Consider the following 19,600-nt stretch of genomic DNA (forward strand, 5'->3'; position numbering starts at 1 on the left):
GAATACCAGATTCTTAACTACTAATTCTCATATCCAATGAAAACGACACTTTAACAAATTACTTACTTCAGGTCTTGCAGAAGGTCCTTTGCATTAAGCATGGTTATTAAAGAGGTGGTAGCTGCAGGAATTATGATAATGGGTGTTCGAGATCCTATAAAGACAAAATTATAAAGGTAGCAAATATGTTATTATTAAAAGAAATATAGTTACTTTTGTAATTAATAAATTTATAATCTTAACTCCTTTGAGCTAAAGAAATATTTAAGTCAACAATAATATTCAAAATATTTAGTAATCAGTATGACCTGAGTACAGACTAATCAGAATGGATACTGTGCACAAACATCTGATATAACTGCACAAGCATAATATCAGCCTTCATTTTGTAATCTGGCTTACTCACTTTTACTTTCTATTTTAAAAATTTTTAAGTTTTATCTTTATTTTAGTAATCTCTATATCCAACATGGGGCTCAAATTCATGATGATCAAGAGTCAAATGCTGGGGCACCTGGGTGGCTCAGAGGGTTAAGCCTCTGCCTTCGGCTCAGGTCATGGTCTCAGGGTCCTGGGATCGAGCCCCTCACTGGGCTCTCTGCTCAGAGGGGAGCCTGCTTCCCCCTATCTCTCTGCCTGCTTATGATCTCTCTGTCAAATAAATAAATAAAATCTTAAAAAATAAAATAATTTTAAAATCAGGCACACCTGGGTGGCTCAGTATGTTAAGGGTCTGCCTTCAGCTTAGGTCATGATCCCAGGGTCCTGCGATTGAGCCCTGCATTGGGTTCCCTGCTCAGCAGGGAGTCTGCTTCTCCCTTTCCCACTCCCCCAGCTTGTATTCCCTCTCTTGCTCTCTATCTGGGTCAAATAAATAAATAAAATCTTTAAAAAGAAAAAAATAAAAAATAAAATAAGTTTAAACTTATATGCATAATCTCACCTTTCTTCTGATTTGGGGGAGGTCTTGCTTGAGAAACTGTTAAGAGAGGGGAAAAAAATGAGTGTTACAAAATAACATTCTTATTTTCAAAGTTACAAAGCAACTAAGGCCTAAAAATTTAAATTACATATGACTAGTTATAAAGTTTTAAAACACACTGCAATCTTTCCAAATAATACCAATCTTCTCAATTTCTCTGTTTCACAAAAACATTAAAATGCCTTACCATTATATAACAATATATTGTAACAAAGATATACTACGCTGCTAAACTCTTGAGTATCTACATTAACAGATATTATAGTCTAGCAAAAGCAATAAATAGTTTCTTAATTAAATGATAGCCAATGCAGTAAATGCAAAAACATGTAACACTGGGTGATAGGCTGGAAGGAGGAAATGTGTTTAACTATCTGGGAGGGAAAAGAAAGGCATTATTGGGAACTAAGACCTAAAATACTTCTTACCATTTCTCTCTCTTTTCATATTTGTTTTTTCATTAGAAGAAGATTATAGGCAATAAGTCATGGGCAGGTCTATATTATCTTAAATTGCCCCCTTTTTTTTTTAAAGATTTTATTTATTTATTTGGGGGGAGGAGAAATCGAGCGAGAGCAGGAGGCAGAGGGAGAGAGAAACTGAAGCAGAGTCAGTGCTGAGCATAGAGCCTGATGTGGGGCTCAACCTCATGACCACAAGATCATGACCTGAGCTAAAACCAGGAGTCGAACACTCAACTGACTAAGCCACCCAGGTGCCTCCAGTTGCCCATATTATTAATAATTGTGAATGTGGGAGATGTGGGTGGGGAGATGGGAGTAACTGGGTGATGGGCACTGAAGGCACATGATGTGGTGAGTGCTGGGTGTAAAATGAAAATGATGAATTATTGAACTCTACATCTGAAACTAATGATGTACTTACTATATGCTAGCTAACTGAATTCAAATTAAAAATTGTGACTGTTATGTTAAAAAATATAAATATTCTTTTTTTTATTATTTGTCTATATAATAGACTTTATAATGGAAATAGGTGTTGGCATAATAACAGCAACATCAGCCTGGTTCAAGACTAATATGTTTTAGAATCTAAAAGTGCTGTACATTCAATTTTCAGAATTTACACATACAAAAAAATTTACTGACAGCTTTCTGTCATGTACTATATTAAAATTTCCACTTCCTTAAATCACAAAAATAAAAATTTAGGAGATTTAAAATTCTCACTCAACATCAGTTGTTAAAAACAGATTACCATTTTTAAAGGGGATACACTCATTTTTGGAATATGTTCTTTTTTAAGGCAATAAAATGCTACATTTTAACTTAATACTTTGTAATCCTTTCTACAGCTATTTACTATGATAAAATTTTATGGAGTCCAGTAGTAAGATTTTTCCAGTCCCTTAAAGGAGAGAAATATATATTAAATACAAGCTCATGCATATACATATTTATTAGTGTTCTCTTTCTTTCTACTTGCTAAGAAAAAAATACTAAAGCTTTCTCAAACATTTTTAAAAATAGAACTCAAGGAAAACACCTGATTAGCTGATTAGCTAGATAACATCATTTGGAATATAATATATTCTCAGTAAATATTTGGTATTTGTTGGAGGGATAAAGTATTGATAGGATGGCTAGATACATGGATAAACAGGAGACAGGACTTGCTTAAAAAAAAAAAAATGAGTAAGGGAAACAACAAAAAAGAACTCTTTGCCTGAAATACCACTGGTTTGGTTAAAGAAGCCCACAATGGACTGAGGAATTTAGGAAAAGATTCACTAAATTCAAGGGTGAGAAGACCCCATGTAAGAAAAAGATAAAATAAGAAAGCACACATATTAAAATTTAGAAACATAGCAAAAAAAATAATTATATAAGAATAAAAATAAGTTCCCTAGTTAAATCAGGACCAAGGTCCAGACACAATGACAAACACACTATATTAAGCTTGATTTAAAGTGGGAGAAAGGGGAAAAATGGCAGAATAACACAGTTCATAAGGCACAGTGATTAAGAGGAAAAATCTGTACTCAGATTACCTCAATTCCTATCTACATTTTGCCACTTCCTGGGCAAATTACCGTTGTAAGCTGAATTGATAGACCATTCATTCAGTCTCAGTTGTCCTCAACTATAAATCAGTAATAATAGTTTCTACATCTTGAAACTGCTGTAAGAATCTTAAAAACAACAATGCTGGTTAAGTCCTTAATCAGATCTTGGCTCATATTTAATATTTAGCGAACCCTGTGGCTATAGCAGCTCATCCTAAATGCTACTGCTCCTAGTACCACTAATACTACCACTACCTTCAGCAAATTCCATGACTGAAAATTTACAAGCTGAGAATAAGTAATTATTATTGATTGCTATGCATGATTTCTAATATAATTAGTCTTCACTTAAATATTCAGAGCCTTATGCACAAGGCCCTCTTATTATTGTAAATAAAACAGAAATAGTCACTGCCCTCAAAAACCCTTCAGTAAAGTAGGGGAGTCAGACCATAAATAAGTAAGCATACAAACATATTTAAACAAGTTTGAACATTCAATTATTAAGAAACAAAAAGCACGTACAACTGACAGAAAAGTGTCCTTTGGAAAGAACGCGTAGAGAAAGCCTCTCAAAGAAGTGGCATTTAAGCTCAGATTTCAAGGATGAAAAGGAGCCAATGTGCAAGGAATAAGTGAAGAACAGCCCGCTGAGGGCTAGAAATGTGAGCAAATGCCAAAGACAGGAAGAAACTGCTGTGCTTAAGGAACTGCAAATGTATAGACTACAGGGACAAAAGAAAGAATGGCAGGAAATGAGGTTAAAAATATATGCTTTCAAACGGAAAAATACACACACACACACACATACACACATACACATTTTCCAGGCAACATTAGGTTTGTATGTAAATGCCACTGGAAAACCCTGTAATTTTTAAGCCACAAAGTGACATAATTTGATTTTCATTTCACATCTTCTGGAAAAGAAAAACAAAAGATTGAGATAAAGGATCAAAAGGGGACAAGCATGAAAGCAGAAAGCTCAAGATTATTAAGAACAGTCCACACAGTGGTGCTACTCAAATTAAGTGTAAAGATAAGAGGTGGTTTTTTTTTTATATATTTGAAATTTCCAAGGTCAAGTGAATAAAATGCAGTAACAATGAATTACTAGAAAATGATCATGGACTTGGATGTTGTGATAGTACTGTACTCTCAATTTCTATATGCATCTTGTTGGAAGCCAGAAATAGGTCATGGACTAACACTTCAAGAAGCACTGGTCTAGAGAAATGATAATGGTTTAGACTTAAATTCTTGTCGTGGAGATAAAGAGACAAATCTGAAATACAGAAAAGGTAAATCTGACAGAAGTTACTGACCTCTTAGATGAGAGCAATAAGCAAATGTGGAAAGTGAATAATGAAGAGTAACGCCTGCATTTTTTTGCTCAAGAAACAAGAGTTTATAGTGGTGCCGTTTATTCATGAAGAAGACACTTGGGGGAAAAGTTCAGGCAACAGAGGTTTTACATCAGTTTTAAGATGCCTATGGCATATCCAAATATTAGACAATTTATACGAGATACCAGAGATAAGAAGAGATGTCTGATTTGGAGATACAAATTTGAAAATCATCAGCATAGACGTAATACTATGGAATGAGATACCAGAACCAGCACAATATTTTTAAAATATACAAGGGGTGGGGCACCTGGGTGGCTCAGTCAGTTAAGCCTCTGCCTTCAACTCAGGTCATGATCTCAGGGTCCTGGGATCGAGCCCCGCATTAGGCTCTCTGCTTAGCGGGGAGTTGCTTCTCCCCCTACCCTTCCACCTGCTAGTGATCTCTCTTTCACACTCCCTCTCTCTCAAGTAAATATTTTAAAAATTAAATAAGTAATAGATAAATAAATAAAATATACAAATGGCTAATTCTCTCTATCAATCTTATATGTAAAGCAGACAAACGAGTTACAGTTCACCTACCCATTTCAGGCAATCTATGAAATAAAAGTAAAAAATTAAAGCTGGAGAAATGAAATATGCACTGTACATGCATAAGAAAGAGGCAGGAAGCAAGGATATGGGTAAGAGATTTAACCTAGAAAGAAAATGACACTAAGGTACAGGACTATGGCTTATCAAAGGCTTATCCTTCCTAATCCACTGAAAAACATGTGCTTTTTGTTAGTTACATTCTCCAAATAAATATTTAGAAGTTGAGAATAATTGTAGATACTTTGAAGTATCAAATTTACCCAGGGACTTGCCTGGCACAATTAGTGAGTGCTAGATAAACATGTGGTGAAAGAATAATAAAAAGGAGGGCGCCTGGGTGGCTCAGTGGGTTAAGCCTCTGCCTTCAGCTCAGGTCATGATCTCAGGGTCCTGGGATCGAGCCCCGTACTGGGCTCCCTGCTCAGCGGGGAGCCTGCTTTCCCCTCTCTCTCTCTGCCTGACTCTCTGCCCACTTGTGATCTCTCTGTCAAATAAATAACTAAAATATTTAAAAAATAATAATAATAATAAAAAGGAAAAAAGTAATCAATAATGGCACTCAGTATTTGAGTTGCCCCACTGAAGAGGTAAACAAAACGGTGGTTCAGTCCTCCATTTTCGAATGATTCGAACTCTACCTACAAATAAAGGTTATGAATGGCTAATTTCTCATCTATAACATATTATACTGCCAAATAGGTTTTGAGCATTCATATATTTTTTAATTTTGAAAAGACAGCATAAGTGAACATGTCATATATTACACAGTTATCTCTTCAAAACTGGGCAGCATCCCATAGGCAAATACAAAAAACATTTCTACAGCAAAAGAAAAATTCACTAATCAAGACAAAGGTGATAAACTGCTGAACATCCACTAAAATGAGTTTTTATTCATAGATGAGTGCTAAAAACTTGTGGAAAAGGAAGAGGAGATCTCACATGGATGGGCATCAGAATATTGTTCTGAGATATTAATTCACATTAATTTCAATCAGTTTAATCACCAGGGTACCTTGATAGAGCAGTTGAAAAAGAATGATAAAATATTAAGAGTTGAAAAGACTCAGAACTCCATAGTTTACATATGATCTTCTCCAAGGTCACAAAACTGACTGATAGAATCCAGCTCCCTTAACTTCATTTTATCACATGGTACATTTGAACAACCTGATTTATTTAGATATCAGTGCCTCCCCTACCCCTTTCCTTGTCTACCAAATGATTTTGAGAAAACGTGAAATGACAATTTTACATTATACAACACAAAAGTGCATTAGAAAACTCCAGGGGTGATTTCTCCCCTCTTACACCAATTCTGCATTTCTCCTGTGACCTTCTGGAGACTGACCAACTACAGCCTCCCATCCCACCACCCCAAAGAAGCACAGTCCTGTATCAGTCATCTGCCTCTACAATACCCCTCTACTGCACAGTTTGTATTGTTCGGGCCCAACTGAGTACAGCAATTCCTATTGCCTTCACTTTTTCTTCCTTCCTGAAAAGAACTCCTTTTTAGCTTTTTCTAGTTTCTGGCCCTGAGTACATACATGGAAGGCATTCAACTAACATTTATTGAATTTAATTGCTCTTCCTTATACTCTTAATATGGCTTTTGATTAAGGTCCTCGGTACTTAATAAACAGTGCCACAGTCCTGTTATCTGAAATAAATTTATCCAGTGTGCTCCAAAGTTAACAAATGGCTAATGAAGTCCTTCTCTTCTCCACTCGTCCGCAAAAACAGGAATGATAAAGTTTCCAAACAAATCCACTGTCATAAAAAAAAAGAAAGAAAGAAAGAAAGAAGAAAAGGAAAGAAAAGAAAAGAAAAGAAGGAAGGAAGAAAGGAAGAATGAAAGAAAAAGAAAAAGTAAATACTACTCATGTCAAAATCCAGATCTATGGATCCAGGACACATTCTGATATAAAAATAATCCCACTATAAGCCACATATATTCATAATACTGTACTTCTAAAGTGCTTCCAGAAGTATTTAGTATGTATAATTTACATAATTTTAGAGTTAGCTTGTAAACATACTATGAATAAAAAGACAACCAATTCTGCACTATTGATACTGCCAAATTTAAGAGGAAGAGCACCCAATTAAATTCTGGCCTGTGCATTTCCAATCCTATTCATTTTCTTCATAGCCATTTTCAAAACCACTGATGAGGTAAAAGAAGAAAAGGTACATCCTAACACTTTAATTACACTAAATGTAAAAACACCAAAATCAAACCCAAAACACCTAAAATGAATATATTGTTGGTCTCTACATGCATTTATAAAGATCAACCTTTTTAGAAACTAGGAATAGAGAAGAAAAATATTTCCAAAATAGCTTCAGTAATGCTTATGCTTACCACACATTTTACAGAACTGATTACAAAATATTGTATGTTCAAGAACATAGACATCTGAAATTCTAAGCATCAAAGCTGCTGAACAGTCTATTAAAATTATAATGCTGTGCTTCCGACAGAGGAGGAAAAATCACATCCATATGTACCTCGAACAAGAAACTGGTGAGGGGATGTGTACATATACATAGTTTTTTAAAACATTTTTCTAAGATCTTACAAACATTTTCTTAAAAAAATTTAACTCTTCAACTCTATTTGTTCAAGTAAATGTTCCTATATTACTTTATATTAAAGTAAAATTTCAATTCCTTCAAAGCATTGTAGTATCAAAAAAATTTGTGACAATTAAAAAACAAACAAACAAAAAAATTCTGAAGTTTTGTATTTCACCTGGTCTTGGTACTGGCTGTGCTGCAGGAGTCTGAGTCTTACGGGCCGATGCACCTTCCTTTAAAAGAATAAAAATTGACAAATAATATTAGAATTCCTTTACATAATAAATACTTCCATTTAATTACTGCAAAGAAATTTTGTATCTCCTTGTTTCTCAATCAATCCCTCCACTAAACATGTTATGATACTAAGCATTAAAACAAAAAGCAAAACAAAACAGAAAACCCCCGCAGAAAACAAAAACACCTCCCTTATCTTCTATGCTACTGGCCATGAGGTAAATAAAAGGATTCTTTAGTAGAAAATAAATTTAAACTATTATCATATAGTTTATTCTAAAACTACAACATTTTCCAAATATTTGATATGCTTAATTGTTGGCAATTTTAATATTTGCATAAATGTTATTACCCATTTTAAAATCAAGTCAATCTTTTTTCCATCAAATAGTTTCAAAATGAATAAATGATACATAATCTCACATTAGAAAGATGTAAATGATGTTACTTTGCAGTGCATTAAAAAATCCCACAAACATTTCAAATTAAATGCCTTTAAAATATTCAGGGAAATAATCACATTTATAAAGACAAGATTTGTTACATTTAAGAGTGGTTGAAAATTTTAACTAAATAACAATCTCAACTAATTACTAAGCATGTAATATATAGAAGAAAATATGCTAAGTACTGAAATATATCAATTACATATTCAGGAGTAGATGCTTCTGAAATGCTTAAGATACTCAAAAAGCTGTCTTTAGTTTAACAGTTTTAATCATATTCACACTTAATAGAAAACTACAAACAAAAAGAAGCTACAAAAATAAATTTCAAAAAAACTGGTACCATGACTCTAGTCGTACTCAACTGAATGAAATTTGGTGACTATCAGGGAAACTACATAAATCCATAATAATAAAAATCGGTATTAGAATCACAGAAACATTTCTAAAGAAATACTGCTAAATAATGTTAATTTTAACCATATTACATTGTCTTCAAAACTTGAGACTCTTCATAGTAAAATAATTTGGAATGGTAAGCTATACCACAGTTGTTTTTTAAATAAATAACTAAACCAAAGACATTTTAGCTTTCCATCTCATGTTAGTCCAGAAAGAGAATCAACTAGGTATTATACAATAAACATGAAAATAAAATAAATGTTACCCATATTACTTAAGAAATCCTTATATGTAAATACTGAGTCATGGACTGTGACTTAAGTACACACTGACACAGAAAAAAATTTAAAAAATGAGAGAGAAGAACAATGAGCACACACACATGCAGATATCTTCCTGTCTACATTTTGACTACAAGGTTGGCTGGATCCAAATCAAAGCCCCTTCTTTTCAAAAGGGCAGATGAAGTTCAAAATCACAAGAACAAAACAGCACCACGTGCATATGGAGAACTATCAGAACCAAAACTGATTCATGTGACTACTAAAATATACCTATACCATATGAAGAGATTATGGCTCTTATAACACGGGTCAGCAAAAGGTACAAGAACACAGAAGTAATATGTAAAAAAAATCTTTTCCATTACAAATTCTAACCCTTAAGTGTTTTTCTATACTTCTGAGTAAACTCAAAACTGGGTATTTTCTGTTTACAAAGTAAGCTATCATTGCTTGATGACCTTCTCCTACTCCAAATTATCCCTTTTGGGGAATAAGCCTTAGCCCTTGGTCACTGGAAGAGGCATATGTCTTAGGTTAGGTCAATCAAGAGTTCTCCCCTGTATGTTTTATAAATTGGAACTAGCATGTTACACGGCTGCAAGGTGGTAAACCAAAAATTACAGATGACCATGTATCTCTTGACTCCTGGGGAAAGCCCATCTGGAGGAGGACAGAATGATACTAATATGCACAAAATAAAGAGGCAGAATACAGCATCCTTTATAACACCTATCTAGTTATAATAGCCTGCAAGGCCTCTTCTCCCCTACCTCTTCTTGATTATATGAGCCTTTAAAATCCCTCACCTCACTACTATGCACTCCCACACACATTTTTATCTAATTACTTGAGCAGAGTTACTGTTGGTTGCAACTGGAAGAGTTCTAACTTTGTCTCCTCAGATATACTGAAAATCTGAGTCAATACAGTATAACTTTGTTTAATTTTGGAGTTAGTAAACAAACACAAATAAGTGTTAAGCACAAGCATGCATTCACACACTCTCACACACACACAAAGCTATACAGCTATTAAAATGGAGGCTGTGGACTCCTTGGAAAAAAAAAACTGGGGAGATCGTTGCTGATCACGTCAGTGAATAGCCCGTTCAGGACTCCCTAGCCAATACTAAGGGCTGAAAGTTCATTCCACTCCAATCTGTACTATTTTGAAATAAAATTATAGAAGTCCTTGCATAAAGAACCTCAGAAACCATATAATCAACCCCACATGAAGAAACAAAGGTGAAGTTTTTCAAAGGCTACAAAATGGTGTATCTGGCATACGTTAAGAAAAAGGAACAATAATTTGGCAGTAATATGGGGAAGAGACTGACAGTTCTATATTTTTAGAGATATTTGGATTGGGAGAAGAAAAATAATACCCATCTGGGAAAATAAAGTATCAGCAAAGAAACAAAACAAAACAAACAAAAAAAACCCCCAACAACTGAAAGAGCTGACAAGCTGTGCTAACTGAAGAGGAAAACTTGCTTTCTCTTGAAAAGTCAGAACAATTACAATTTCCACCGAGACTTGAGGCATTCTGGAAAAGAAATAACTGATAAGAATGGCAGAAGTGATAGAATCGTTTTTGTAAAACATAACAAGGCAACACAAACTATGCTGCTTATAATCCTTACTAGCCTTATTTCAGCAAATGAGAAAATCTAAAAATCTTCTGGTACTGGGAGAGATAATATTGGTTATTTGCTGCTTTAAACAAGCAGGAAATAATACCATGATGTGTAATATCGTAAGAAAAAAATATTTGTAACAAGTGTCAGTATGAAAAAGAATACATTATATTTACTTAATTTGGAAAAATGCTGCTTGTATGTAACTTTATAAAATACGGAAAATTCTAAATGAAGAAAGCACACAATACATATGCAGTTAATAATCTATCATTTTGACTACTGTACTTATGACAGCAAAAAAACATGTTTTAAAAATGAAATACTAAGTGTACCCTTATATGCTTTTGTCTTTCTATAGTAATATACTCCCATGAAATGTGGATTTGATATTTAGAATCCCCAACTACCAGGATGCTTTTTTAAAAAGCATCTGAATTTTAAGTACATTGGGTCTTTTTAAAAATAAAAAAATTTTTGAAAAACTATGTAGAAAAAGAAAAAAGAAAACTGCGGGGCGCCTGGGTGGCTCAGTGGGTTAAAGCCTCTGCCTCTGGCTCAGGTCATGATCTCAAGGTCCTGAGATAAAGCCCTGCATCTGGCTCTCTGCTCAATGGGGGGCCTGTTTCCCCCTCTCTCTCTGCCTCCCTCTCTGCCTACTTATGATCTCTGTCTGTCAAATAAATAAAATATTTTTTAAAAAAAAGAAAGAAAGAAAAAGAAAATTGCAACTCTGTAGACAAATGACAATGAAGCTGAAAACATAGAAGATTTTAAGAGCAAAACACAAATTATAAGCACAACTTATTTTTTTACATTTGCCATAACCCAGGAGCATATGCATACAATGTCAGCCAACAAAGGAAATAGTTAACACATTCCTAAAATATACTGTATTTATAAAATATATAGATTTGATACCTCTATCAAATCCCTCATTTGCTACAGAATTCTCTATTTATTTGTCTGCTTCTCTCAACCAGACTGTAAGCTAACTTAGGTCAGGGACTGTCCACTATGTCTCTATGCCTGTTACATGGTGCCTAATGTAATGCAGATCCTTAAAAAATATACATTAACTAATTAAAACAAGGACATTTCCCTTAGTATTACTGATTCACTATTGTTAAACTGTTTCAATCTGCTAAATAAAGATGGTAAAAATATCATAAAGAATTATTGAGAGACTTAAACATTAATTTATTCATTCTATACATATTCATCAAAGCACGAAGTATAAAAAAACTGGGAAAGCATCAGTATAAACAAGAGCAAAGGGATCCCTGCCTTAATCAAGTTGTGTAATTTAATGGAGGATAAGTAAATGAAAGTTTAAGAATTATAAAGAATTACATATGTATTTAGTTATTTATTATTGTGCACATAAGTACTTTCTGTAAGTATGTGTATGTTCAACTTAGTGTCCAAAATAAAGAGGAACTAGTATTTATTAAACTAACTTCTTTCCATAAGAAAACAGTCTCTGACAAACCAAGTTCATAGAATACACCATGACCAAGTGTCATTTATTCCTGGAATGCAAGGATGTTTCAATATAGGAAAATCAATAGATGAAATATACAACATTAACAGAATGAAGGGCAAATAGATGATAATTTCAACCGACACATAAAAAGGATCTGACAATTTAACATCCTTTCATGAATAAAAACAACATCAAACACACCTTAACAAACTAGGAATGAAAGGAAACTTCTTTAACATAATTAAAACTAAATATAAAAACATTCACAACAGCTAACATGCACAATGGGAAAGACTGAAACCTTTCCCCTTAAGATCAGGAACAGTATGTCCACTTTCACCACTTTGATTCAACATAGCATCTGAAATTCTAGCCAGGGAAATTAGGCGGGGGAAAAAAGGGTACCTCGGTGGTTAAGTGTCCAACTCTTGGTTTCAGCTCAGGTCATGATCTCCTCGTGATACTGAGCCCCACAGTGGACTCTACACTTAGCACTGAGTCTGATGGTCCCTCCCTCTATCTCTCCCCCTGCTCTCGCAAGTGAACCTTCTCTCACTCTCTCTCAAATAATCTCAGGGAAGAAAAAAACCCCCAACAAAACACCTCCTTCAACTCAAAACCGAAAAAGAAACATCTCAATTCAAAAATGGGCTAAAAACTTGAATAGACATTTCTCCTGAGAAACTGACCATTCTCCAGCTGGTCCACAAGCACATGAAAATATGCTCAAACATCACTACAAACCACAGTGAGATAACACTTCATACCTATTAGGATAGCTATTATCAAATACACACACAAAAAAACAGAAATTAACAAGTAGTGACAAGGATGTGGAGATGTTAGAATCTTTGTGCACGGCTGGTGGGAATGTAAGATTTGTAAGTACTTGAAAAACAGTATGGTTGTACCTCAAAAAACTAACCACAGAATTACATATGATCTAGCAATTCCAACTTTTGGTATATAACCGAAGAACTGAAAGCAGGGACTTGACCAGGTATTTGTATGCTGATGTGCATAACATTATTCACAATAGCCAAAAGGTAAAAACAACCCAATGTCCACTGACAAATGAATGGATACACAAATTACAGTTTATACATACAATGGAATATCATTCAGTCTTTAAAAATGTATCTCCATAACATGGATGAACCTTGAAAACATTATGCTAAATGAAGTAGGATAGACACAAAAAGACCCATATTGCATGACTGTACTTCTATGAAGTACCTGGAAGAGTCAAGTTCATAAAAACAGAAAGCAGTGTAGTCGTTACCAGGGGCTGGAGAGAGGGCAACAGGGAACTGTTTAATGTGTACAGAGTTTCAGTTTGGAATGATGAGAAAGTTCTGGAGATACAGAGTGGTGATGGCTGCACAACATTATGGATATACTTAATGCCACTGAATTATACCCTTAAAATAATTCATATATATAAATAATAAAAAATATTTTCTAAAAAACACAAAATATGTATAAAAGAATAAACAGTCTAATTACAAATGATGGCAGACTTTTCAAAGGATGTCTACTCCTTTTAGAGTCTACTCCTTTTAGATGTCTACTCCCCTTTTTAGAGCTGGACTATACCCACAAAGGATAAACTTGTGAACAAGCTGACCCAATCATATCTTCTCTCCTTTGGATTTCAAAATCCATACTAAGAGATATGCCCAGCAATGGGAGCTACAGTTATCTGTAGCAGGCTGGCTTTAAGGAGGACTAACAAAGGACCAGGAAGCTGGTGTACAGATGCAGAAAAAGTTTCAAGTAATCATATGGCATCAGACAGAAACAGAAAAGCTTCCTTGATTCCTGACAGTTTTCCAATGTCTCACTGTGTTCTTTTAAGACCAATTTATAATTCTCAGTCCTGGATTCGGCAGAATATTCCTATACCATTATAATGTATTTCCTTTTGTTCCTTATGCTGACTTGAGCAAGTTTCTGCTACTTGAAACCAAAGAAGCAGAGACTAAAGTAATATTTTAATCTCAGAGAAGATAAAACAAAAATCTATTCCTACCCAAATCCACTAACAGAATTAAAACTTTACAGTCACAGACAAAACTGGAATACAAGTGCTTGTGAATAACATCAGAAGATACTCACTGATTAAAAAACTAAATACCAGTTTTCCATTCATCATTCTCTAAGATGTTTTCAGAATGTAACTCTAAGGGTTAATTTTATGTGTTAACTGGGCAATGGAGCACCCAGATAGTTTTGTTAAAACATCATTCTGGATGTGTCCCTGAGAATGTTTCTGGGTAAGATTAACATTTGAATCAACAGACTGAGTAAAGCAGATTGCTCTCCCCATTGTGGGTGGGCCTCATTGAATCCACTGAAGAAATGAGCAGAACAAAAAGGCAGAGTGAGAAAGATTTCACTCTGCCTAGCTGCTGTCAAGTTGGGACATCCCTATTCTCTTGCCTTTGGACCCCGCCTTAGCCTTGAGCTATACCATCAACTCTCCTGGGTCTCCAGCTTGTTGACTGAAAATCCTGGACTTTTCCTTTTCCATAATTACATCTGCCAATTCCTCCCCATCCATCCACCCATCCATCCATCCACCCATTGGGTTTTTTTCTCTGGAGAATCCAGACTAATATTAGTACAGCAAGTGAAATTTGGATCAAAAGAGAGGAAAAGAGAGTGAGACAGAATACGAAAATCTTTAACAGGGTATTCTTGCATAATGGGAAAATATTTAAAAAATTTTCGTTTATTTATCTACGGATTTAAAAATTACATCCACATAAATGTAGATGAAATGTTTAATTATAAAACTACATTAGACACAAACCAAAGCCTAGAAATTGATCTCCTTAATACCAAAGTCTATAATGGCCACATAAGTTTCTGGCACAAATGAGCAATTCTTTTATATGTGTCACTGAGGTTTAATAAAAGCACAATCTTTCTTATTTAAAACTGGCAGGTTTTTTTATAGTGGCAGAAGGCGAGGGTTAAGTGATCATTTGTGTACCTTATGGGTCCATGGACTAAAAACAAATATACTGATGTAACCAGAGGCAGTGTAAATCAGTGCAAAAAACTTCACTTAAAAGTCTTGAACCCCCGGTTCTAGCTTTGACTCTGACATATTAAAGAGAGGAGCTCTGAAAAAATCACAACCTCTCAGGGTCTTGATTATCTTGCCACCAAAATGAGACAACTAGATTTTTAGATGATTAGAAAGGTCTAATTCTCCCCCAGAAAGTCCATTACTTAAATGTAAGTAATAACTTGCCATTAAGAACAATGCCACTGCAGTACGACCTCAAATGTCCAATTAACTGAGTTTAAAGACATAATTCAATATAGGGTTCTTCAAAGATGGTATGGCCATATAAATTTGTTCTTCTTCTGTTTCACTGAATAAAAACATAATATTCTTCTGCCCATCTCCCTCTATCAAAGGGTATATCTTTGGAATTAGATAAATTTGACTGTTTAGAGAATCACACAATTATAGGTACTGACAACAGAGGTAGAAAGGAAAATAACAAATTGTAAGCTTTAAAAGAAAACATTCAATGTTTTACCATTTAATATAACTCAATAAATGGAATGAGGAAGCTAAAATAAACACAGACCTGTATATATTTAACTATTTGACTCCCTGGCCCCCAACAAACACAGAGTCAAATGAAATATTCTGGATTATAAATGCCAGAGATATTAATAACTATAACATCTGTGAAAAGTTACAGAGGAAGTACAGAAAAAATTCAAAGTCAACTATGAGAATACAGAAAAGAAACAGACTCAATATGTTAGTAAGTAATCAGGGAGATGATAAAAGAAAATGGAGAGTATAATAAAAATATAAACATTTTGATTTTTAAAATTTTGGTTCACTATAACTCAGCAATTGTATTATCCTTGAGATACTGTGTTATTTAAAGGGAATAAAAATATTCAAAAAGCATGAAAAATTAAGATGATAAAAATGTCATGCAAACCAACTGCAATTAGGAAGATCAAAAGTATCAAAAAAGTGAAACTGAGTGACACAATAATGAATTATAGAAAACATTTTGAAACTGAAGGGAAAAATCTTAAATAAATAGAAAAAAAATTAAATTTTCTTCAAGTTACTTTGCTACCTATAGAATGATCTATGTATCCTGTCTATCAATTTCTTGAATAAAAGGAACCTAATGATAAAGCTCATACCCCTCTGCAGTTTGCATGTAAAAAATGTTCAATGTATTTGTTGAATATAAGTGAATCCCTTAGGTATCCTCTAAGGAGTTGGGGAAAGGGAAGAAAACCAAACCCTGAAGTCAAATATTACCCATTCCTAATCCTATAACCTTTGCGTGCCTCTTTCTTGCTTTGCAAAGTTTCTTTATACTTAAGTTCCTATTTCCAATCAGATCATAAATAATCATTCTGAAGAGAATTCCTTGAATTTAGAATCAAGCATATTTATGCTTCCAGCTCTTCTCAAAAAAGCCCTTTGGGGAAAACATTCTATTTCCTTCTGACTTTTTCCTTTCTTTCCTTATACTAAAGCTATTAAATAAAAAGCATTTTCTAATACTAATAAATTCCATGGGAATTTATATTCACTTTTGTGAAGTTTTAGCAGAGTTTTAAGTTTCAACACATGACATCTACCTGAATCTACAAATTGTATTGATACACTTTGTAATAAATTAACAGTGTTTACACTTTTAAATATTATCAGTGTGTTGAGGAGTAGGGAGTAAGGTGCCTGAGAACTTAAAGATACTGACTTAGTGGGCTTCACACTCTTATCAAACTCAGTATGTCTTCCGCGTGTAGGAAATATTTTACACTGACTCCTTTTAACAATCTAAAATGAAATGCACAGGTAATATAAAAAACCTATGTATGTAATTGTTTTTAAAGGAAATCAATATCCTAACATATACAAAAATGAAATTTTAAAAGAAGTTTATGATAAACACAAGTATTTCAGTATTACTCTCAGAAACAATTACACCAGAAGACATAATGAAGTAATCCGATGCTAGTACCTATTCATAAAATCACAGTGAATGTAACGATTACAGATGTCCACAGACTGGTGTACTCTACTGATAAGTCATCTACTACAAACATGAATGCCACAGGCAATAGGATTTTTTTAAATGGTGAACTACTTGCCAAGTTAAGAACAAAGTTGGGTACCACTTATTGGACACTATGACTATATACCTAGAAAAATTCAGTATATGTTAAAATTTCACAAAATACACTTTGTATTCTAATTAAATTTTAGGTTCATTTAAAATTGTCCCACCCACTATAGACCTCCTTCCCTGTTCACTCACTAAATGCCCTTCAATTATTCTGTCAACTAAAAATACCCTCATAAACTTCTACAACACCTCCGAGAAAATAGCATTTCTCCCACTGAGAACCAAAGCTCTTCAGAAGAATATTCCCTGTGTGCCAAAAAACAAATGAAAGAGTATAGGTGATTTATGCTACACTGAAGCAGCTACAATACTAAGAAACTGAAGAACATACAAGCATAATAAAAACTACTGCTGATCTTAATGCTTATATTTTCCCTTAGGATCATTAATAGTTTGTATAAATTAAAACTGATGAGGGTGTTGAAAATTAGTTCTGAAAGAGACACTTAAATTTAGCTCTGCTTTCAAGTCAAAAGAAACTCTTATATAGTATGAGTGTCTGCTGTACAAGCTGGTGAAAACTGAAGAAGAAAAATAAGGCAGGCGAACACTGACACTTGTGGTCATTCTGAGATTGCTAATTTGAAATCAGGCTAATTCCTGGTTTGTAGTAAGTTCAGGGAAAAGTAAAACTGGTTCATAAATCATCTACTGACTTCAAAGAAAAACTGTAAACTTTAATGAACACAGTCATTTTCTTTAAAAAGAGAAAACTTACTAACATTAAATAGCCAAAAATGTGCTATTTGTCCACATATTTGTAATATGAAAAAGATTTCATGATTTTAAGTCAAAAGATACAAACTCTAAGCAAACATTACGCTAAATTGTTAACTGATCTCAATTAAAACTAAAGCTGGTCTCTAAATAACTATATCAAATGGCATTTTTCAGAGTATTATGGTGGAAATGACATGTGACCCAAAACATTAAGATTTTTCTCCAGCACTGAAAAAATGGCTTGCATTTAGAGGCCAATTATTCATAATAAAGCACCAACAGGAATGAAGACCAATGTAGGAAAAACCAGATTCATGTCTCCCCTTCTCAAATTATTCAAGGATATTTGCTCATTCTCAGTAAATCGCCTGCCATGGTCGAAGCGTTATCCCCCACACCCTTTTCTCCCTTATTCTTTTTACCAAGGGCATTTAGTTGAATTTATATAGGTAGTAAATTCCCAGAAATGATTTATCTTTATTATTAGTGAGAAAATCTATATCTGATTCATCATGTTATAGTGACTCAGAAACTACTAGCCAAATGAATAAAGTAATAATTATTTCTGTACTCAATAGAAACTAAGAGTTATGTGGCTATGCAAATCCTGTCTTTAAATTCTGCCCAGGAAAATCCCAAAACCAACCTGGACAGTTCTGGCCAAAATATAGAGTTAATAGCTTATTTTTCCCATCAGATATGTTTTATATAAGGTGAAAAAGTAGACCTCTGCAAGTAAAAATTACAAGACATTTATAACTATAAAACTTAACAAAATAGCTGCCAGTTTCCTGAGTCTGACAAAGAAATCTGTCACATTTACTGAGAAAATTTAACCATAGAATTCAGATGTTATAAGAAACTAGACTAAAGGAAGAACTTCTACAAGCTTGCCTGTCATAAGATTTTTACAGTTTCTCTTGGCTGGAAACATGCAGATTGTTAGAAAAAGTCACTAACGTAACTTTTATCTGGTGTCTGCTCTGTTTTTCTGTACTTCATGTAAAGTTCTGAGGCAGCTTAATTTAAATTTAAGAAACTGATGGCAAGTGTATCTAAAAGTTTAAACTGAATTCTGATTAAGTAGACAGGCACCTTTTTATTAGTTTCTAGGAGTCTCTTTTGCTGTATTAACCCTTGCTCCATAGCAAGCACAGTTGAAACAACAGTCCACTGGGAATTCAGGGGCTCAAACCAATACTGGGGGAACCATTAACCAGGTTATGTGATGGAGTTCTCTTAATAATCAAGATCTATAATAAATCTAGTGGGACTCCAAAAGAGTCAAATCAAAGGACTAGCAAAATAATAGTTTTATCCTTCCTAGAGAAAGGGAAGGGAAGGTATCTAAACCATTTCTATCTCCCTAACATTCAATAAATTGTGCCTACCTATAAATACTGGCACACAGTAAATGATCAATATGTATTTGTTTGACAAGTGAATTAAGGTGAAAATATAAACATCCATTTGTAATTGAATGATTTCTGGGTATGCTGTGCCAGTCCTACAAAAGAACTCTCACAATTTCCCCAGCAGTGTTACCTAGTAAAATGGTTAAGAACTGAGCATAAAGACTTAGATAATCTTGCTTTAATTCCCAACTGGCTTCTCTTGCCACCAGTTAGCTGATATCTGGGATAATTATTTACAACTCTATGCATTGGTT

At 34.0% G+C, this 19,600-nt stretch overlaps 1 protein-coding gene across 2 annotated transcripts in view; it reads right to left on the reverse strand.

Annotated features, from left to right (window-relative positions):
• The window catches only part of CDC73 (cell division cycle 73), a 120,713-nt gene that overhangs the window by 33,118 nt on the left and 67,995 nt on the right, over positions 1-19,600 (reverse strand). For both annotated transcript variants that reach the window (XM_059146949.1, XM_059146948.1), the window contains exons 11-13: positions 7,710-7,767; positions 944-979; positions 67-154 (exon numbers count right to left, since the gene is read on the reverse strand). In XM_059146949.1, coding sequence (XP_059002932.1) covers positions 67-154; positions 944-979; positions 7,710-7,767 — 182 coding nt within the window. The remainder of the gene's footprint in view (positions 1-66; positions 155-943; positions 980-7,709; positions 7,768-19,600) is intronic.

The sequence above is a fragment of the Mustela lutreola genome, chromosome 14, assembly GCF_030435805.1.
Source record: "Mustela lutreola isolate mMusLut2 chromosome 14, mMusLut2.pri, whole genome shotgun sequence".
NCBI lineage: Eukaryota > Metazoa > Chordata > Mammalia > Carnivora > Mustelidae > Mustela > Mustela lutreola.